At 47.7% G+C, this 22,671-nt stretch overlaps 1 protein-coding gene across 2 annotated transcripts in view; it reads left to right on the top strand.

The window, feature by feature from the left end:
- EYA2 (EYA transcriptional coactivator and phosphatase 2) overlaps positions 1–15,053 on the top strand; it is a 293,919-nt gene extending 278,866 nt beyond the window's left edge. For both annotated transcript variants that reach the window (XM_030826398.1, XM_030826397.1), the window contains 4 exons: positions 5,662–5,776; positions 6,683–6,804; positions 9,478–9,578; positions 14,260–15,053. In XM_030826398.1, coding sequence (XP_030682258.1) covers positions 5,662–5,776; positions 6,683–6,804; positions 9,478–9,578; positions 14,260–14,340 — 419 coding nt within the window. In that variant the 3' untranslated portion in view covers positions 14,341–15,053. The remainder of the gene's footprint in view (positions 1–5,661; positions 5,777–6,682; positions 6,805–9,477; positions 9,579–14,259) is intronic.
- Positions 15,054–22,671: the final 7,618 nt, after the last annotated feature.

Here is a 22,671-nt window from a genome sequence, read left to right as displayed (position 1 = left end):
ATGGTGGCATTTGTCACGAGTTGCTCTCAGTTTTGCTTGGGAGCCTTGGATTCCCCTGTGTCTTCCACTGTCCCTGATAGCTTTCCCATCCGTTCTTTGGGACAGACTTCCTGTCGTGTTCATGGCTGCGGTGCTAATGTAGGCCACGTGCTAAGCGCAGTCCTGGCAGTAGCTAATGTTTAAGGAGCACTCACTCTGCCAGTTTTGCCACCATTTCCATGGAATAGCTCCTTTACTCTTCACAGCATCCCTGTAAGGTAAATGTTTTTATCAACGGTGTTGCTCAAAAGCAGAAACTGAGATTACGGAGGTTAAGTAACCTGCCCAGCGTCACACAGCCCGGGCAGAAGAGCCACAGTGGAGTCCCAGGCTGGACGACTCCACCACCTCTGCCCTTCAGGGCCACACTTGGTGGCCTCTCAGCTGTGAGGGTGTTGATTGCAGGAGTGAAGCAGCAAGCTCTGGTCAGGTCCCAACCTTTGTACCCAGCCCTGCACAGAGGGAGGAGGGCAGCAGGAGGGCTCACTTAGGGGAGACAGGGATGGGGTTGGCCAACAGAGAGCATCTGCTCCCCATCCATGTTAAGGCCCAGGAAATGCCAGGGCTTTGTCAGGCTGCTCTGCTCACCCATAGCTGAGGGGAGAGCACCCAAGGCGTTAGCCGGTGAGGAGCCCACAGCCAGCAGCATGCCGGTCCCCTTCCCCAACCCAGCTGTTCCTGCATCACAGAACTAGCCAGGTGCATGGCCGTGGCTTCCAGCCCAGGGATCACCACAGATCCCCACGATTCCAAGTGTTTTAGAAGGTGCACTCAGAAGAAGGACATCTGCAAAATACAGGATAGATAAAATACTTAGTAAATCACCATCTAGGAGGCAAGGGTTGGAATCAGGGGCCTTAGCCTGATGTCATTCCTCCGTCTACCACTTCTCATGTAGCTCTGAGCAGGTTATTTGACCTCCCTGTGCCTCAGTTTCCTCTTCGTGTGTAAAACGGGGCCAATGATGCTGCCCAGCATCATTGGTATACCGGTGGCTAATAGTGTCTGCAATATACACAATATACTCGAGGATTCATGCCAGGATGTTGTGAATTCACACAGGAAAGGTGCTCAGAACGGCGTCTGACACACATAAGCTCTCATTAAGTGGCACTGTTGTTACCTGGGGAAGGTGGGAAGGAGGCGAAGCCTGGAGGAAAATGCCAAGCAAACAGCTTGAAGCACACTTCCCGGCATGGAGCAAAGTAGGGGTGGTTGGGCAGCTAGCTACACAAGACAGCACGTCGGGAAGCCCTTTGTTAACTGAAAAGTGCTGAGCCTTGTGAGTTTGTATTGTTACTGAGGGTTCCAGCTAAGGGTTTGTGGGGAAGGTGCAAAGAGGGAGGAAAACCAGAGGCCATGTGTTCTCCTAGAGTTGATAGACTAATGAGAAGATGGGACATGTAGCAGTAAGAAGATCATTCATTCATTCATTCATTCGTCCATGTGTCCATCGTCAAAGGCCTAGGTTGTGGATTCAGCGGTGAACAAAAGAAACAAGGTCCCTGTTTTCAAAGAGTTTATATTCAATGAGTGGAGGAAACAGACCATCAACAAGTGAGCAAATCACTTAAATTTTTTTTTTTTTTTTTTTTTGTGAGATGGAGTCTTGCTCTGTCACCCAGGCTGGAATACAGTAGCATGATCTTGGCTCACTTCTACCTCTACCTCCCAGGTTCAAGTGACTCTCCTGCCTCAGCCTCCCGAGTAGCTGGAATTACAGGCACATGCCACCATGCCCGGCTAATTTTTGTATTTTTAATAGAGATGGGGTTTCACCATGTTGGCCAGGCTGGTCTTGAACTCCTGAGCTCAGGTGATCCACCCGTCTCAGCCTCCCAAAGTACTGGGATTACAGGTGTAAGCCACCATGCCCGGCTTTAAATTCTTAATTCAGTCATTTCAGACAATGGTCACACCTATTGAAGAAACCGAGGAATATAGCAGAGAGCCCGGCATGGGCAGTGGTGGCCAGGGGATACTTGGAATAGTAGACCCAGAGTCCATCTCTCAGGAAGGGCTATTTGAACTCAGTATTCTAAATATTCTAGATGAGATTCTAATAATGATAACCAGATGCCCAGAGCTGAGGAATGACCAATACAAACAAAGAGTCAATCAGTTCAGCTACATTCAACTGCATAAGTAAGAGAACCAAAGGTAAAAAAGTGAGCAAAAGTAAAAGAACCAAAAAATAACACAAAAAACAACAATGGCTTAAACCAGATAGAAATGTATTTTTTTCGTTATATACAAGAGCTGTAGGCATTCCAAGCTGGCCGAGTTCTACAGTGTTAGGAGCCCAGGATCCCAGGATCCTTCTTTTTTTTTTTTTTTTTTTGAGACAGAGTCTCACTCTGTCACCTAGGCTGGAGTGTAGTGGCACAATCTCGGCTCACTGCAACCTCCGCCTCCCGAGTTCAAGCGATTCTCCTGCCTCAGCCTCCCAAGTAGCTGGGAATACAGGCGCCTGCCACCACACCCGGCTAATTTTTGTATTTATAGTAGAGATAGAGATGGAGTTTCACCACATTGGCCAAGCTGATCTCGAACTCCTGACCTCAGACGATCTGCCCGCCTCAGCCTCCAAAAGTGCTGGGATTACAGGCATGAGCCACCCTGCCTGGCCCCTTCTATCTTTGTATTTATTTATTTATTTATTTATTGAGACTGGGTCTCACTGTGTTTCTCAGGCTGGAGTGCAGTGGCATGATCTCGGCTCACTGCACCCTCGACTTCCTAGGCTCAAGCAATCCTCCCACCTCAGCCTCCAGAATAGCTGGGACCACAGGCACATGCCACCATGCCTGGCTAATTTTTAAATTTTTTGTAAAGACGGGGCCTTCCCATCTTGCCCAGGCTGGTCTCAAACCCCTGGCTCAAGCGATCCTCCCACCTCAGCCTCCCAAAGTGCTGGGGTTACAGGTGCGAGCCACCTCACCCAGCCAAAATCAGGATTCTTATTACCAATGAGAAGATCCTTTTCTATTTATATTTTTACTAATTACAAGTGAGAAAAATGGATAGTGGATGGCAACTCAGTGTCTACCACAAACAGCAAATGAAAAGTTTCTGAGACAAAAGGAGTTTGACACTTTTCAGGAAGATAAAGAAGGCCAGCATGGCTGGATAGCTGGAGTGAGGGGGCACGTGGTCCGGGACAGGATGAGACAGCTGGCAGTGTCCAGATGACGTAGGGCCCAGTTTGGACACTGGGGTCTTCTATGTAGAGAAGACGATGTCTCCATAGCACAGGCAGCATTTTGTCCTAATATAATTCATTCCTCCTTCAACAGATACTGATTGAGCACCAAGCACAGGCCAGCCCCTGCTACAGAAACTGCTGTTATGGTGGCGAACAAGACCGACTTGGTCCCTGCCCTCTGCCCTAGAGTGAATAGCCTAATGGCCAAGGCAGATGCCAAACACATTGTCACACAGATACACTTAAAATTAGAGTTGTGAGAAGTGCTGTGAAGAAGAGCTACCGTGTGTTGGGAGAATATAAACTAAAGGGACCTGACCCAGCCTGGAGAGATCAGGTTAGACCTTCCAGAACAAACGACATTTAAGATGAGGCCATAAGGCAGGATGCAGAGGTTCACACCTGTAATTCCAGCACTTTGGGAGGCCAAGGCAGGATTGCTTGAGGCCAGGAGTTCAAGACCAGTTTGGGCAACATAGCAAGACCCCACCTCTATGAAAAATACAAAATTTAGCTGGACATAGTGGCAGGCATCTGTAGTTCCAACTACTCAGGAGGCTAAGGTAGAAGGATTGCAGGATTGCTTGAGCCTAGGAGACTGAGGCTGCAGTGAGCCTTGATCACACCACTGCACTCCAGCCGGGGTGACAGAGCAAGACCTTGTCTCAAAACAAAACAAAACAAAACAAAACAAAACAAAACAAAACAAAAGACAAGGCCCAAATGCAGAGTGTGAAGGATTTAGCCAGGCAAAAGCAGAAGATGAGATAAAAGAGTGGTCCAGGTTCTGAAATGAGGTGTGCAAAGGTCCTGGGGCAGGAGTCCACTTGGTGTTTCGGGGAACAAACAAGAGGCCTCCAGGCTGGAACGGAAAGACAGCGGCAGGAGATGAAACTCAGCAGGGAGAGGATCATGCTGCTGGGGGTTTTGAACTTTATCTTAAAGCTACTGAAGGCTGAGAGAATGGCAGGTTGAGAAATACCCACAGGGTGGCTCTGGAAGCCAGCTGCCTGAGTGCCGAACCTGTGTCCATTTTTGTTCATATCTGTACATTCGGTGCCTATTACAATATCAAGCACCTAGAAGGCACTCCTGAATTTTTTGTTGGATGCATGGATGGATGGATGTGGGGGTAGATGGGTGGATGGGTGGATGGGTGGGTGGGTAGACTGGTGGATGGGTGGATGGATGGATGGATATTGGGTGGATGGATGGATATTGGGTGGATGGATGGGTAGATACGTGGGTAGGTAGATGGACGGGTGGATAGGTGTCCATTATTTTCTCCCTATGGTGAGCAAGTCAGTCAACATCACAAAGCCTGTTTCTTTACCTAAAATATAGAACTAAAAATGGTGTCCACCTCTAGGGTCATTGTGAGAATGAAATAAATCATGTTAAAAGCAGAGGCCTACACATAAGCACTCAAAAATGTTCATCATTTTTTTATGTTATTATTAATTCCCTGTCTCCACCATAACAATATAAGCTCTATAATCTGCATATTTTTGTTCATATCTGTACATTCAGTGCCTATTACAATATCAAGCACCTAGAAAGCACTCCCGAATTTTTTGTTGGATGCATGGATGGATGGATATGGGGGTAGACGGGTGGATGGGTGGATAGGTGGGTGGGTAGATGGGTGGATGGGTGTGTGGGTGGATGGGTGGGTGGGTAGGTAGATTAATGGGTGAGTGGGTGTGTGGGTAGATTGATGAGTGGGTGGGTGGATGGATAGATGGATGGATGGATATTGTGTGGATGGATGGATGGATGGATGGGTGGATGGATAGATATTGGGTGGATGGATGGGTAGATAGGTGGGTAGGTAGATGGATGGGTGGATAGGTGGGTGGGTGAGTGGATGGATGGATGGATGGATGGATGGATGGATGGATGGATGGATGGATGGATATTGGGTGGATGGATGGGTGGATAGGTGGGTAGGTAGATGGGTGGATATGTGGGTGGATGGATGGATGGATGAATGGATGGATGGATGGATGGATGGATGGATGAATGGATGGATGGATGGATGGATGGATGGATGGATGGATGGATGGATATTGGGTGGATGGATGGGTAGATAGGTGGGGTAGGTAGATGGATGGGTAGATAGGTGGGTGGGTGAGTGGATGGATGGATGGTTGGATGGATGGATGGATGGATGGATGGATGGATGGATGGATGGGTGGATGAATGGATGGATGGATGGGTGAATCAGTCAGTGGATGGATTAATCTATCAATCTGTTGATCTCAGGATAAAATTAAGAGAAGCCACTGGATTGAAGTTTACTTTGGGTGTCATCTGATTTTAACCCTCAGGGTATAGTAGCTAGATTCCTGTTCCCTACCTTCATCCCCCGGATCTTTCTAATACGATGACTACATCTTTATTTCCTTTGTCCACAGGGTTGATAGGCGCTCCCAAAAGGGAGACCTGGCTACAGCTCCGAGCTGAGCTGGAAGCTCTCACAGACCTCTGGCTGACCCACTCCCTGAAGGCACTAAACCTCATCAACTCCCGGCAAGTGGCAGCCCTCGTTTTCCTCTGTGCCAATGAACTTTCTCGCAGTAGACAGTGGTGGCTCCTGCATGTCCACACTTGGGAGAATTGGACTCCTCAAACTCTCACTTGCACACTTTCCAAATTTTTTTTTTTTTTGAGACAGAGTCTCACTCTGTCACCCAGGCTGGAATGCAGTGGCGTGATCTTGGCTCACCACAACCTCTCCCTCCCATGTTCAAGCAATTCTCTGGCCTCAGCCTCCTGAGTAGCTGGGATTGCAGGTGTGCGCCACCATGCCTAGCTAATTTTTGTATATTTAGTAGAGACGGGGGATTTCACCATGTTGGCCAAGCTTGTCTCGAACTCCTGACCTCAGGTGATCCACCCACCTCGGCCTCCCAAAGTGCTGGGATTGCAGGCACGAGCCACCACTCCCAGCCCAAATATTTAATAAAGCTTAAGTGCACAAGGCTCAGTGGATACCTTGGAGCATAGCTGAGCTAATAGCAGCAGAGACTTTTCAGGGCCCAACAGGTTTCCAGGTTTCTGGATTCTCCCAAAAGATGAGAACTGGCATGCAGCCTCCAGCTTACTCCAGTCCCCACCTTTCCCTGTTGTCCTACACTTGTTCCATATCGCTCATTTACATTACCTGCAACTATTTAAGTGTATGGCCCTTGCAATAAACATTTGCTTTTTATATAAGAAAAGTATTCCCGCCATACTACATTTCACTATGTCAGGCAGCTTCAGGCTTAAAAGAGAGGAAGAGCCTGAGAATCCTTAGGCCCTAACATAGCTGAAGATGACAGCCACAGCCTCCAAGCCTACCAGATTTCCTGCCAACTGCAGGCTCATGCAGCAGGAGGAGGCCTGGCCTTGTGGTCCCTCCAAGTTCTGATCCACAGTCTCCTTTGTCCTTAGGCCCAACTGTGTCAATGTGCTGGTCACCACCACTCAACTAATTCCTGCCCTGGCCAAAGTCCTGCTATATGGCCTGGGGTCTGTGTTTCCTATTGAGAACATCTACAGTGCAACCAAGACAGGTAGGGAGAAGCCACACCTCGGCGGGTATACAGGGTTGGAGGGTGGGGTTAGCTTTCCATCCTGGGAATGGGATGTTTAAGGAACATGACACTGGGGAAATTGATGGAATGTGCCTATGGCCATGACTCAGATCCCCAAAACAGCCCCCATAGGCCACATGCCTTAACCTCTGCTTCTGAAGAAATTGGTTAGGACCACAGTTTTCCAAAGTGTCTGTATGAGTTCAGATACAGGCAAAGCTGCTGTAACAAACACACCCCAAATGCAAGGGCTTGCAAAAGAGTCAAAGCTGATTTCTCCCTAGTAGAACAGACAGAGGTGAGTGATCCAGGCTGGTGGGGTGACCCTGTCCTCAAAGACATCCAGAAACCCAGGTCTCTCCCATTTTATTTTTCCACCATTTCTTATGGTTTTATTCTCATGTATGTGGTCAAATCAGAGTCCTAGCCCATTGTCATTCTAGCAGGTCTGATATTTGAAGGCCAAGCTCAGAAGGCTATGCACATTACATTCTACTCGCTTCCTGTTAGCCCCAGCTTAGTCACATGGCCACAAGTAGCTGCCAGGGAAGCTGGGAAATGTAGTCCATAGCTGAGTGACTCATACTGTCACTTAGTCTGGAATGCAGTGGCGAGATCATAGCTCACTACAGCCTCAAACTCCCAGCCTCAAGCAATCCTCCCACCTCAGCCCCCAAAGTACTGGGACTACAGGCATGAGCCACCGTGCCAAAATATTTTTAATTAGAAACCTTTTCCATTGTTTTTTCTCTAGAGCAAAAAATAAAAAAATAAATAACTTATAGTACTTTGGCAGCATTTTCTTGAAGCAATTTTGGTTTTACTGAAGTTCTAGGTCCAAACATTATATGAAAGTGCCTTTTAATTTTAAAATTATAGTAGTAAGGGCCGAAATGGTTATTGAAGATTTTTCAACAAGATCCTGTCTTTTCATTTTTCCCATTTTTCCTGCATACCTCAAGTACCTTTGCAGGTTTATTTCGAATCTCTTTTTTAAATAATATTTTTATTTTTAATTGTGGTAAAATTAAATAATGTAAAATTTTCACCATCTTAACCTTTTTTCTTTTTTTTAAGATGGAGTTTCGCTCTTGTTGCCCAGGCTGGAGGGCAATGGTGCAATCTCGGCTCACTACAACCTCCGCCTCCTGGGTTCAAGCGGTTCTCCTGCCTCAGCCTCCTGATTAGCAAGGACTACAGGCGTGCACCACTACACCCAGCTAATTTTGTATTTTTAGTAGAGACGGGGTTTCACCATGTTGGCCAGGCTAGTCTCGAACTCCTGACCTCAGGTGATCCATCTGCCTCGGCCTCCCAAAGTGCTGGGATTACAGGCATGAACCACCGCACCTGGCCATGCACTATATACTTAAAAATGGTTAAGATGGGCCAGGCACGGTGGCTCACGCCTGTAATCCCAGCACTTTGGGAGGCCAAGACGGGCAGATCACAAGGTCAGGAGATCGAGACCATCCTGGCTAACACGGCGAAACCCCGTCTCTACTAAAAATACAAAACAAAATTAGCCAGGCGTGGTGGCGGGCGCCTGTAGTCCCAGCTACTTGGGAGGCTGAGGCAGGAGAATGGCGTGAACCCAGGAGGCGGAGCTTGCAGTGAGCCAAGATCGCGCCACTGCACTCCAGCCTAGGTGACAGGCGAGACTCTGTCTCAAAAAAAAAAAAAGTTAAGATGGCCAGGCGTGGTGGCTCACACCTATAATCCCAGCACTTTGGGAGACCGAGGCAGGCGGACTGCCTGAGTTCAGGCAGTTCAAGACCAGCCTGACTAACATGGTGAAAACTCATCTCTACTAAAAATAAAAAAATTAGCAGGGTGTGGTGGCGGGTACCTGTAGTCCCAGGTACTCGGAGGGCTGAGGCAGGAGAGTCGCTTGAACCCAGGAGGCAGAGATTGCAGTGAGCCGAGACCAGGCCATTGCACTCCAGCCTGGGCAACAAGAGCGAGACTCCGTCTCAGAAAAAAAAAAACGGTTAAGATGGCTGGGTGCAGTGACTCACGCCTGTAATCCCAGTACTTTGAGAGGCCGAGGCGAGCAGATCACTTGAGGCCAGGAGTTTGAGACCAGCCTGGCCGACACAGTGAAACCCCATCTCTACTAAAAAATACAAAAATTAGCCAGGTGTGGTGATGCGTGCCTATAGTCCCAGTTACTCAGGAGGCCGAGGCAGGAGAAACACTTGAACCCAGAAGGTGAAGGTGGCAGTGAGCCGAGATAGCACCACTGCACTCCAGCCTGGGCGACAGAGCAAGACTGTGTCTCAAAGCAAAACAAAACAAAACAAAACAGTGTCCAGTGCAGTGGCATCAAGTGCATTCAAATGGTTGTGCATCCATTGCCACTTCTACATCGGACAGCTGCAGAGACTTGGGAGCCTGCTCTAACCCCTGCACTTTCTCCTCCTGCTGTGTTGCCCTGGGCAAGCTACTGACTCTCGCTGTGTTTCTGGCTGTCATCATCCTTCATGTGGGGATGATAACAGTGCTCACCTCAGAAGTTTGCTCAAGAACAAAATGATGAATACCGGGCCTTTGGGATCACAGCTGCAGGCATCGAGCTCTTAATGAGCGGGTATCGGCTGCAATCCGGGGTCCTCACAGAGCGTTTTTCCTTTCCTTCCTGTGTGCGTACAGGGAAGGAGAGCTGCTTCGAGAGGATAATGCAGCGATTCGGCAGAAAAGCTGTGTACGTGGTGATCGGCGATGGTGTGGAAGAGGAGCAAGGAGCGAAAAAGGTACTTCTTCCGCCTCTCAGACTGCATTTTCCTGCTCTTTTGAGCACCCCTCGTGGTCTTCAAGGGCTCCTTCCATGATTTCCTCCACTCCCCGTGGCTGGCTGGGTCCTCCTTCCCAGGCTCCTTACTTGCCAGTCCATTCCATTTGCAAATTGCAGAAGCATCCTGAGTAATTTCCTTCTACAAATCCCCCTCTCTGCCTCTGGCTGCTGCCCCTGGTAGCCCTGGATTGTTTCTGGGACAACTGGTCGGGAGCCTAGAGACACTCCGGCGGGGCAGGCTGGTGGGGGGCCGGTGCACGTGCATATGTTTTATTTAATACTTACTGATCATATGTTCCAGGAACCCTTCCCAGTTAATAAAGACAGCATTAAGCTAATGAAAAAGAAAATCCTGCATTTGTGATCTCGGGCCCGTGAGGAGAGGCCAGGGGGTTCTGGTGGCCACATCTCTGTTCTTGGAAAAGAAACAGCTGCCAAAGTCCTGGGTCTGGAACTGTCAACAGCGCCCCAGAGAGGCTGCCACCCCCCCACCCGGAGGCCTGGGAAGTGGATTGTTAATGTCACAGAGCTTAATTAGGGGGACCTGGTTTCCCCCATCTCTGCCTGGCAGCAAATCCCAAGGAAATGCAAAAATGTTTGGGGTCTCAGCAGATGAAACCCAGAAGAAGAGGGAAGCCCTAGGGTCCTGGGAGAGGGCCCCGGGAGAGAGGAGCTTGGAAGGCTTTGCAGGCACTGTCCCCTCCACCTGGAAGGCTCCTCCCCTTTCCTGGGAGATGTAGTCTCTGTTCTCAGCTGCCATGAGCCCCGCTAAGAAATGGGAGCTGCTTCTGAGAGAGAAGGGGAGAAGTGAGATTGAGGGGCAGCTGCCAGGGTCATTGCACTGGTGTGTGGCCAGGCTGTGGCTGGCATCTTGAGGTGCTGACCTAACCCCATGCCCTTCACCACCGTAACTTTATTGCTAACATCATCATTGTATTCAATCCTCAAAAAACTCCTACAAAGTGGGTATCATTGCATCCCTTTTTTTGTTTGTTTCTTTTGTTTTGTTTTGTTTTTAGAGATAGGGTCTCACTCTGGCACCTAGGCTGGAGAGCAGTGGCACAATCTCAGCTTACTGCAGCCTCTACCTCCCGGACTCGAGCGATCCTCCCACTTCTGCTTCTAGGTAGCTGGGACTATGGACAGGCACCACCATACCTGTTTTATTTTTTGTATTTTTTTTTTTTTTTTTTTTTTTGTAGAGATGGGGTTTCACCATGTTGCCTGGGCTGGCCTCAAACTCCTAAACTCAAACAATCTGCCCACTTTGGCCTCCCAGAAAGCTGGGATTAGAGGCATGTGCCCGGCCACACCCCATTTTATAGATGACAGAATTTGAGACTCAGAGAGGTTAATTAATTTGCCTAAGGTCACACATCTAGCGCATGCAAACCTACCTGTGTCATGCTCCAAACACCTGGCAGGGAGGAGATGGACTTATGGGTTTCAAACACAGTTGGTTTTCACCCCTGAGCTAGTCAGGCAAGAGGAGAGTCAGCCAAAGAAGACTAGGCACACACCCGCCACACACAGAACTCCCATAAAAGTCCCAGTGTCTGAGGCAGAAGCCCCAGAACGTTAGTGAGAAACACTGTCCACCAGCAGCTCTCTCAGCCAGACAAATGGAAGTCATTAGCCCAGGCCACCGGACATCTGAGCGGTGTAAAATATGGCCGCAGGACCAGGGGCTTTGACTGTTTCTGCTGACAGTGTTGTTAATATCTCCATTTTAGTGGGTGATTTGTCTCCACTTCTCCACGAGTGATAAATCTACTGGCACTCTGAAGCCTTTAAGCCTGGAGTAAAGGCGGCTAGAACATTCTCTTTCTTCCACCTTTGCTCATTCTCTCCCAGAAAAATGAATCACACTCTTTTTTTTTTTTTTTTTTTTTTTTTTTTTTTTTTTTTTTTTTTTGAGACAGAGTCTCGCTCTGTCGCCGAGGCTGGAGTGCAATAGCGTGATCTCGGCTCACTGCAACCTCCACCTCCCAGGTTCAAGCGATTCTCGTGCCTCAGCCTCCTGAGTAGCTGGGATTACAGGCATGAGCCACCACATCTGGCTCATTTTTTGTAATTTTAGTAGAGACGGGGTTTTGCCATGTTGGCCAGGCTGGTCTCGAACTCTTGACCTCAGGTGATCCGGCCACCTCAGCCTCCCAAAGTACTGAGATTAGAGGTGTGAGCCACCGTGCCCAGCCAAATTACACTCTTTAAAGAGGGCAGGATTGGCCAGGTGGCAACCAGAATCTATCTTTGCAAAGAAAGGAAGGCTTGGCTGGGATGAGGGCAGGGTGGGAATGCTAGGGCAGTGAGAAGGCGTTGAAGAGATGAGAGCTGTTCCCATAGGAGATGGTTTTCTGCTTCCCTTGAGCTGGGAATTGTTTAGAAGCTACAGAACATTCAGAGGACTTTGCTTGAGAAACTTACCTTCTTTTTTTCCCTCCCTCTCTTCCTCTTTTTATTCCTTCTACAAATATTTCTTGAGCACCTACTATGTGCCAAGAGCCATGCGGTGCAGCAATGAGCATTGCATTCCAAGCTCAACCTTCCTGGGGCCTTTGCACTTGCTGTGTCTTCTACCTGCCCCCACGTTCCCCCACATCTTTGCCAGGGCCTGCTTAAATGACACTCCCTGGAGAGGCCTTTCCTGACCCAGCTCTCTAAAGTAGACAGACAACGCTGGTTTCTACCCTATCTCATTCTGTTTCCTTCCTAGCACTTACCAGGAGATGAACTTATCTTGTTTATTTCTTATCTGTGGGTTTATCTGAGCCTCCAGTGAAAGCCCCTTAAGTGTTTGTGACCTGTGCAGAAGGCCCCACTGGGGTCTGCCCTGGCATTTTTATAGATCTTCCTTTGCTCACCCAGGGATTCTTCTCAATCTGGGATGCCCTTCCTTTCAGTGACCTGCTAACTATGAAGCACTCATTCTTTTTTTCTTTTTTTTTTTTTTTTTTTTGAGATGAAGTTTCACTCTTGTTGCCCAGGTTGGAGTGCAGCGGCATGATCTCAGCTCACTGCATCCTCTGCCTCCCATGTTCAAGCGATTCTCCTGCCCCAGCCTCCCAAGTAGCTGGGATTACAGGTGCCCACCACCACCCCAGCTAATTTTTGTATTTTAGTAGAGACGGGGTTTCACCATGTTGGCCAGGCTGGTCTCAAACTCCTGACTTCAGGTGATCCGCCCGCCTTGGCCTCCCAAAGTCCTAGGATTACAGGTGTGAGCCACCACGCCCGGCCTCCTTATTCATTCTTCAAGGTCTGGGTCTCATGCGCCTCTTGTCCCCTGAGACACCCCCATCCCATTCACTTCTACCAAAAAAGAGGCTGCTTCCTCCGGCTGGCCCCCATGACATTTTATTTACACCTGCCTTAATGATTTCTTTACATCCTTCCTAAGGTAGTCTCATTTATTATCTTTTAAACTCTGAGAAACGCCAGCATTCTTTCTTCCATATACATGCACATATATATATACATTTTGGCCTGCATCCTTCCTTTTTCCTATTTACCTAGATACATCCCTAGCCACTCAGGAGGCTGAGTCAGGAAGATCAGTTGAGCCCAAGAGATCAAGGCTGCAATGAGCCATGATCTGCATTCCAGCATGGACAACAAACTGGGACTCCATCTCTAAAATTTAAAAAAAAAATTAATGAAACGAAATTCACCTGGGCACAATGGCTCATGCCTGTAATCCCAACACTTTGGGAGGCTGAGGTGGGTGGATCGCTTGAGCCCAGGAGTTTGAGACCAGCCTGGTCACCATGGTGAAACCCTATCTCTACAAAAAATACAAAAATTAGCCAGATGTGGCAGCATGCATCTGTTGTCCCAGATACCCGGGAGGCTGAGGTAGGAGGATCACTTGAGCCTGGGAGGTTGAGGCTACAGTGAGCGGAGATCATGTCACTGCACTCTTAGCCTGTCTCAAAAGAAAGAAAAAAAAAAAAAAAACTCTACATCATGACAATAACTTGAAGCAAGTATCACCTGCTGCAAAGAAAAGGAAAAGATAAAAACAAAAGCTGTAAAGAAAACAGATTAGTGTCATCCTGACCTGGATAGCTACAGTGGCCTGCTCAAGACTCTCCAAGACCAGCTCTGTTTGTTCACAGTGGAGATTGTCAAATGTTGGGGAGGGGTTCCAGCACCGAGCTGTGACTTTCTTCTTGAAGTAACAGGATTCAGAGCACTGCAGCCTCCAATTCCTGGCCTCAAGCAATCCTCCCGCCTCAGCCTCCCAAAGTACTGGGATTACAAGCGTGGGCCACAGTGCCCAGGCAAGAACAAATTTTTAAAAAGGAATCGCTTTCCCACTGTGCAATTTAACACCATGTCAGTGCACCGCCTAAGACCACGCTGGTACCAACAGAGGCGAGAGGGTCAAACAGCGAACACGCTGGGCAGTGCTGGATAAGCCCGTCAGAGCAGGCTCTGAGTGAATAGAAATGGTTGGCCATAGTGGTGGGTACTGGCCAGATGTGGGTCTGCCAGCAACGTCAAGTTCCTCATAGTTTGGGAAGTCCCCACATGCTAGACTTAACTGGGTTGACTTCTCACATGCCCTCTAACCACAGGCGTGGGATCCGGGGGCAGGGGTGGGGCCATAACCTTGTGGCTGGTGTTCTGTGTTTCAGCACAACATGCCTTTCTGGCGGATATCCTGCCACGCGGACCTGGAGGCACTGAGGCACGCCCTGGAGCTGGAGTATTTATAGCAGGATCAGCAGCATCTCCACCTGCCATCTCACCCTCAGACCCCCTCGCCTTCCCCACCTCCCCACCGAGAACTCCAGAGACCCAGATGTTGGACACCAGGAAGGGGCCCCACAGCTGAGACGACGTGTCCAGTGACCATCTCAGAAGCCGTCCATCAGTCCAAATGGGGGTTCTGAGAAGGAAAGTACCCAACATTGGCTTCGGAGTATTTGACTTTGGGGAAAAGGGCTGGCTCAGAGTCTAGACTCTTCTATAAGACTCACAGAACAAAAGCAAGGAATTGCCGATTTGGGGGTTGCCTGGTGATGAGGAGGGGACGGGTTTGTCTTGTCTTCTTTTTAATTTATGGACTAGTCTCATTACTCCAGAATTATGCTCTTGTACCTGTGTGGCTGGGTTTCTTAGTCGTTGGTTTGGTTTTGTTTTTTGAACTGGTATGTGGGGTGGTTCACAGTTCTAATGTAAGCACTCTCTTCTCCAAATTGTGCTTTGTGGGGACAATCATTCTTTGAACATTAGAGAGGGAGGCAGTTCGAGCTGTTGAAAAGACTATTGCTTATTTTTGTTTTTAAAGACCCTACTTGACGTCATGTGGACAGTGCACGTGCCTTACGCTGCATCTTGTTTTCTAGGAAGAGGGGGATGCTGGGAAGGAATGGGTGCTTTGTGATGGACAAAACGGCATTAAATAAAACCACGTTTACATTTTGAAGTGGGGTAGGATGTGGTTACTTTATTACCACTCTTGAGGCTTCCAACTGTGTTGGCCTTTTTAAGGACTTGATCAGTTGCAAAAGAATAAAATCCAACTCACACTGGCTTAAGCCAAGAAAAATGGGGTGGGGGGGAGGGAGGAAGGAGAAGAGGGAGAAAAAGAGGGAGGGAGAAAGGGAGGGGAAGAAGGACAAAGGGACAAGTGTCTCCAGGAACTTTAGGTGGTATCTGTCTGGATCCAGGTGATCAAATGAATTTCTCTCATGTGGCCTTAATTCTCAGGCAGGCTCTTCCCTGTGTGGCAAAGACGGCTCTACGAGTCCTTCGGCAAAACCACACAGACAGAAAGAGACCACGTTCTTCACAGTGGGGCAGCGAAAGCCTCAGGACTGTAAATCACTGGCCAAATCTGAGGCTTAGGCAACTCATGGAGCTGGATTTAGGGTTGGATCCTGTCACGAACAGCAAGTTGAAGAAGCTGATCCTCCAAGGGAAAGAAAATCAGTGAGCTGTTATTAAAAGAATTGGGGGAATTGAGGGTCGGGCTGGAAAACGCAACTGACTTCCATTCCAGTGGTAGGACTTCATTTTCCAGTGGATGGGACATGAGTGAAGGATCCAGTGTAAGGGGCAAGGAGGGACATCTGGAGAAGTTCTGAAGACATCTGGAGCACTGCCACTACCCACAGAGGACCAGGCAGGACCTGGGTCTATCTGATTGGATGCTAAGCAGGAATATAGGCTCCTTCCGTATTAATGTTGGTAAAATCCTGGATTATCAGTCAGTTGACCCATGTCACGGGAGATGGAGATCTCTGCCCCTGGAGTCTCAGAGCTAGAATCTCTGATAATTAGAAAACTATCGCCGGCCAGGCATGATGGCGTATGCCTGTAATCCCAACACTTTGGGAGGCCAAGGCATGTGGGTCGCTTGAGCCCGGGAGTTTGAGACCAACCTAGGCGACATGGTGAAACCCCGTCTTTACAAAAAATATAAAAATTAGCCAGGCATATGGCATGCGCCTGTAGTCCCAACTACTCAGGAGGCAGAGGTGGGAAGAGCTCTTGAGCCCAGGAGGTTGAGGCTGCAGTGAGCCAGGATCACACTGCTGCACTCCAGCCCAGGTGACAGAGCAAGACCCTGTCTCAAAAAAAAAAAAAAAAAAAAGGCATCACCAAGGGTCAGATAGACTCCCTTACTAGACTCTGAGCTTCTCAGGGAGTGGGTACTGTTGGTTTCATCTCTATATCCACAGAATCAAGCACAGAGCCTGACACAAAATAGAATCCCATTATGGATGGCACAGAATGAAGGATGGAAATATAAATGGAACCACAGCCAGATGGATGATAATACGAGTGAATGGCCATTTGGACAAATGGATAAAATGGAGGGTTAAATAGTTGAGCACATGGGTAGATGAATGGTTGGTTAGGTGATTAGATGATTAATTGGAAGGTGGGTGGGTAATTGGGTGATTGGAAGATGGATAGATGAATAAATGGATACCTACTTGGGATGACTAGATGGATAGTTGGATAAATCATGGGTATATGGATGAACAGATAGATTATTGGATAGATGACCAGATCTATCCAAGATCTGTGTGGTGAGATGAATGAATAGATGGTGGTTTGGATGAGTGAATGGTTGGGTGGTTTTACAGAAATATGGATAGATGGTTAGGTGGGTGAGTTAGTGGATAAATGAGTGGGCTGTTTGGATAGGTAGATGGATGGAATGATTGATGGTTGTTGGTGGTTGACAGTAATATTATGATGGATATGTGGACAGTTTAATGGGCAGGTGGATGGAAAGTTAAATGGAAATGCAGTGTGATGGTTAGATGGATAGAGAGTGGAATGGAAGTGAAGGATCTTTAATGTTGCCTAAAATATCTGAGTCAGCCTCACTATTATCTGCCAGCTTAGGTTTCTTCTAGAATGAATGGAGGAGCTTTACTGGATAAGCTGACTTCTAGCTGGAGTGGATAACGAGACTGGAGTAGAGCCACCCAGTCACCAACCATCCACTGGGAGTCAATGATGTGAATACTCCTGAATCCCCCTGACTCCCCATTGTTTAGCACCCTTGCCACACAGGAACCCACTTATAATCATGATCTACCCATCTCTCCCTTCCTGCTACCATCAAAACCTGCTGTCGGGGAAAATTCTGTTCAGGGTCCAACAAAGGGTAAATTACTTCTTAAGAAAATTTTTTCTTTTAGTAGGATTTCATTAGAAACACAAGTAGAATTTCAGCCATGCACATAGGAGTTTTTGGGTGAAACAGATCTTCCCCTTGACCCTGAAATTAAACTACCTAGGTGATCAACTACTTTTTTGTTGTGATGAGTAAATGTCAAAGACTAGTTCTGACAAAAGTTAACAGTCCACAGTCTTTAAGGTAAGTGTTTTAACTTGAATTCCTTCTGGATGACTCAGAGCTTCTGCTGAGTAAGGATAGTGTTTTTCTCATCTCTGTATGCTCATTGCCCATCACAGAGCCTGGCACAGATATGCCACTTAATGAATGTTGGATGTCTGAATGGATGGGTGAATGAGTAGATAAATGGTGGATGGATGGATGGATGGAGAGATAGGTGAATAGATGGATGGATGGATGGATGGATCGATTAGTGGATGGTGGATGGATGGAGGGATGGGTGAATGAGTGGATGGATGGATGGATGGATGGATGATAGGTGGACAGATGGGTGGTTAGGTGGATAGATGGATAGATGGATGACTGGGATTTCATGGTCCCAGGCTTCTTGACTTCACTGTTTCCCCAGCAGTGTCTTGCTGCTCTCCAGCCCATTCTTAGAAGTAGAGTAACAGGACTATTCAAGACTCACATACAAAAGCTCTTGGACTCTCAGAAGTCCAACCTTGACTCCAGAACTTCCTGAGCAGCCCAGAAGAAGGATAGAGACCCACAAAAGTGCCCAGGTTGACCTCAAGGATGAAAGAATTTGCATATCCAAGGGATTTAGAAGTCAGAGAGCTACCATTTGGATTTTTTCCATTGCAAATGACAGAAACACTATCAAAATGGCTTAAACAAAACAGAATTCATCTGCTCACTTGAGTAAAAGATTCAAGAATGTGTGACCTCAGACCCCTTCAAATGCAAAACTCAAGACTCATCTTTAAAATTCAATTTATTTCTCTGAATCCCTGGACTCTGTTTCCTCTCATTTGGCTTCGTTTGTAGGCAACATCCACATTCTTAGAGTGGAAGCTGTGGAAGGCATAATCCAACAAAAATTTCCATGAGTAAAGCGTTGCAAGGATTGGGCTGATGCAGTGCAGACTCCCCTGAACAGCATGGGGGTTGCTGTGGACTCGCTGGTCACCTCTAAGGAGGTGACACTTGAGCTCAGACCAGTACGACAAGAAAGGCCAGGGACAGCATTCCAGGGAGAGGTGCAGGAAATACACAGTTCCAGGCAGGACAAAGGAAAGAAAGGAAGCCGGTGTGGCTGGAGGCCAAGGCCAAGGTCAGAGGGGGCGAGCATGATAGGCTGCAAGGGCAAGGCCAGGCCAGATCTGGTGGGACCCTATTCATTTTGGATTTTAAACTGTATTCTAAATCCAGTGAAAAGACATCAGAAGGTTTTAAGCATCCTGCTTAAAACCAATCAGGTTTTAAACAGGAGGGTGCTGTGATATGATTGATATTCTCAAAATCACCCTGGCTGCTGTGGAAAAAATGGTTAGAAGGGGCTGGATGAAGCGTCTGGGCAAGGGATTCCTTCACACATTTTAATTTTTTTTAATTTTATAATTAATATAAAGTTTATTGCAGAAATCTCAAATTTCAAGTATTTTTACATATGATTATGCTGGGATAATTACAGCACCCAGATCAAGATGGAAAATGTTTCCAGGCAAAAGGCTGGCTCCCTCGCACCCCTGCCCAGTCTATATCCGTATTCCATGACTGTTCTGGTTCCTGTAGCTAAGATAGTTTGACCTGATCTAGAACTTCATATAAATGGAGTCAGAGCGTAATCTTTGATGCCTGGCTTCTTGACTCAGAATGTTTTTGAGATGTACCCATGTTGTTGCACGGACCTGTGGTTCATTCTGGCAAGAGGAGAATTCGCGTTAAAAACGATGGACCATTTTTCCCTAGTATTTTGAGCCCCACGATGCAAGCTCAGCGCCCGAGAAGCTGTGCTCATCTGCAACCACCAGGGGGCAGTGCGGCCCCACAGCTGGCCCAGCCGCCCGCAGGTGCCACTTGAAGTGGGACCGAGAAAGAGCAACAACGCAAGCCTTCCCAGAAAGGATTCCCAAGGCGTCTGCTCTGGGCTGCGCCGGGCTACAGGGATTGCTCTGATGATACTGCAGCACCGTCGACAATATGTTAGGCCCAAGAGGTCATGGTAAGGTGACCTTCTACAGTGACCATAGTGGTGGCCTCAGCTGCCCAATGTCTATGCAGGAGGCAGATGGACGCTGTGGTGGCCTCGAGAGTGGTCCAGCCACCTACAGGGCTGGGAAATGCTGTTCCTGCACTCTGCCCAGCTTTAGACATGGGCCGCGCCAGTGTTTACTAATGTAACTGTAACAATGGCTTCAATTGTCTGGGAGAAATGTTAGGTTGGTAGGTTGGTAGGTTGGTTGGTTGGTTGGTTGGTTGGTTTGAGATAGGGTCTCACTTTGTTGCCCAGGCTGGAGTCAAGTGATGCGATCACAGCAGCCTCGACCTCCCAGGCTCAAGTGATCCTCCTACCTCAGCCTCCTGAGTAGCTGGGACTACAGCCATGCACCACCACACCTGGCTGATTTTTGTATTTTTAGTAGAGATGGGGTTTTGCCATGTTGGCCAGGCTAGTCTTGAACTCCTGGCCTCAAGTGATCCTCCCGCCTCAGCCTCCCAAAGTTCTGCGATTACAGGCGTGAGCCACAGCACCCAGCCAAGTATTTGGTGTTTGGTAAACTCCAGCTCTAGGTGACGGGGGAGCCTCTTTGCCCTTGCATCCCTACCCAACTTCGTGGGGATCTGGGCCCACAGAGACCTACCCACCTCTCCCTCAGCCCCTGAAGTCTACTGGCCCCCTTGTGGGGTAATAAGAAATGCATATTACATCAAGACCCAGTACAGCACATACATATGTGTGTGTGTATAAATAGGAGTGTATGTATATCATCTATGTGTGTATAACTAAGTTTCACAAAGCAATGCTTACCAAACAACTGTGACACATTCTATAATTTTTCCATCCTGCTGTTTTTCAATTTTGCAGGTTCCAATCTGCAAAATCAATTTCACAACCCATGCATTGGAAAACACTGGTTTAGAACAAGGATTGGCAAATAAGCTCATCCAAGTGATTGTTTTTATAAGCCCCATTTAACAGAGGGTGAAACTGAGACTCAGGAGGTGTCATGGCTTGCCCGTGATTCACAGCTGGAGGCGGGCAGAGCTGAGACTCTGATCCTGCACTCTCTGACTCAGATTGCAAACTCTGGTCCACAGATACATTTTATTACTCTTCACATGATTTTTTTCAAACTTTGACCCGATTATATAAAACTTGGGTGATTTCACTCGAAATGTAAATTTTCAACTTCTCTAAAATTCAAGTGGATCCCTTGGCCTGCATTTGCACATGAGCAGCTAAAGCCATCCCATAGCCACCCCTGTGAGCTGACTCGGGGGCTGTCCAGGTTGACCCGTTCGCCACAGTCCTCACCATGCTGTGTTTTTTGTTTTTTGTCTTTTTAATTTTTTTTTTTTTTTTTTTTTTGAGACAGAGTCTCGCTCTGTTGCCGAGGCTGGAGTGCAGTGGCACGAGCTTGGCTCACTACAACCTCCAACTCCTAGGTTCAAGCAATTCTCCTGTTTCAGCCTCCCGAGTAGCTGAGATTACAGACAGGCGCCACCACGCCTGGCTAATTTTTTGTATTTTTGGTAGAGATGGAGTTTCACCATGTTGGCCAGGCTGGTCTCGAACTCCTAACCTCAGGTGATCCACACGCCTCAGCCTCCCAAAGTGCTGGGATTACAGGCGTGAGCCACCGTGCCCAGCCACCATGCTGTGTTTTCCCTGACACCCCGAAGTCAAGCATCGGTTGCCATCGATCCACACACCGGCCAGCTGTTATTCTCATAGTGGAGAAATATTTTTTCTATCAAAAGTGGAAAAATAAAAACTCAACCAAAGGGCTTACATATTTCAAGAAAAGCAATAGTGGAACACGGTGGCTCACACCTGCAATCACAGTGCTTTGGGAGACTGAGGTGGGAGAATCATTTGAGCCCAGGAGTTTGAGACCAGGCTGGGCAACGTAGTGAGACCCCATCTCTACAAAAATGAGTAAGTAACTGGGCATAGTGCATGCACTTGTGGTCCCAGCTACTCGGGAGGCTGAGGCAGGAGGATGGCTTGAGCCCAGGAGGTCAAGGTTGTAGTGAGCTATGATTGTGCCACTTTGCAGTGAGCTATGATTGTGTCACTGCACTCCAGCCTGGGCAACAGAGGAAGACCCTGTCTCAAAAAAAAAAAAAAAAAAAAAAAAATAGATTAAAAAATGCACAGATTATTCAAACACGTGTTTTTGTTGTTGTTGTTGTTGTTTGTTTTTTTGGTTTTTTGAGACAGAGTTTCACTCTTTCTCCCAGGCTGTGGTGAAGTGGCGCGATCTCGGCTCACTGCAACCTCCACCTCCCAGGTTCAAACAATTTTCCTGCCTCAGCCTCTCAAGTAGCTGGAATTACAGGCACTCACCACCACGCCCGGCTAATTTTTGTATTTTTAGTAGAGACTGTAATGCCAAACCTTGTTTTTACTAACCTTGTTTTTAGACTCTCCCTCTTTCCTTTAATCACCTAGCCTTAGTTCCACCTGAGTTGACTCTCCCTTAGCTAAGAGAGCCAGATAGACACTATCTTGGCTCTTTCGCTGGCAGCCCCTTCCTCAAGGACTTAACTTGTGCAAGCTGACTCCCAGCACATCCAAGAATGCAATTAACTGATAAAATACTGTGGCAAGCAATATCCGCAGTTCCCAGGAATTTGTCTGATTGATAACGCCCAAAAAAAGCCCCGCATCTATCACCTTGTAATACTCTTAAAGCCTCAGCACCTAGAACTGTTTACTTTCCTGTAACCATTTATCCTTTTAACTTTTTTGCCTACTTTATTTCTGTAAAATTGTTTTAACTAGACCCCCCCCCTTTCTAAACCAAAGTATGAAAGAAAATCTAGCCCCTTCTTCAAGGCCAAAAGAACTTTAAGCATTAGCCGTCTCTTAGCCGCCGGCTAAATAAACAGACTCTTAATTTGTCTCACAGTGTGGCGTTTTCTCTAACTCGCTCACGTGCAACAAGACGGGGTTTCACCATGTTGGCCAGGCTGGTCTCGAACTCCTGACCTTAGGTGATCCACCCACCTCGGCCTCCTAAAGTGCTAGGATTATAGGTGTGAGCCACTGTGCCTGGCCTCTAACATGTTTACCATACAAAGAAAGCATATCTATGTCAATGTTACCCCAGCCTGTTTCCCTAGCTTATATCCCCCGCCTGGGTCCTGGGAGCAAACCCCAGCTGAACTCACTACCCTATGTCCAAGTCTTGTCTCTTTTGTCCACAGTTGTGTC

The sequence above is a fragment of the Nomascus leucogenys genome, chromosome 13 (genome assembly GCF_006542625.1).
Source record: "Nomascus leucogenys isolate Asia chromosome 13, Asia_NLE_v1, whole genome shotgun sequence".
NCBI classification, from domain to species: Eukaryota; Metazoa; Chordata; class Mammalia; order Primates; family Hylobatidae; genus Nomascus; species Nomascus leucogenys.
The sequence above is the reverse complement of the archived record's forward strand: the minus strand, read 5'-3'. Positions and strand labels throughout refer to the sequence as shown.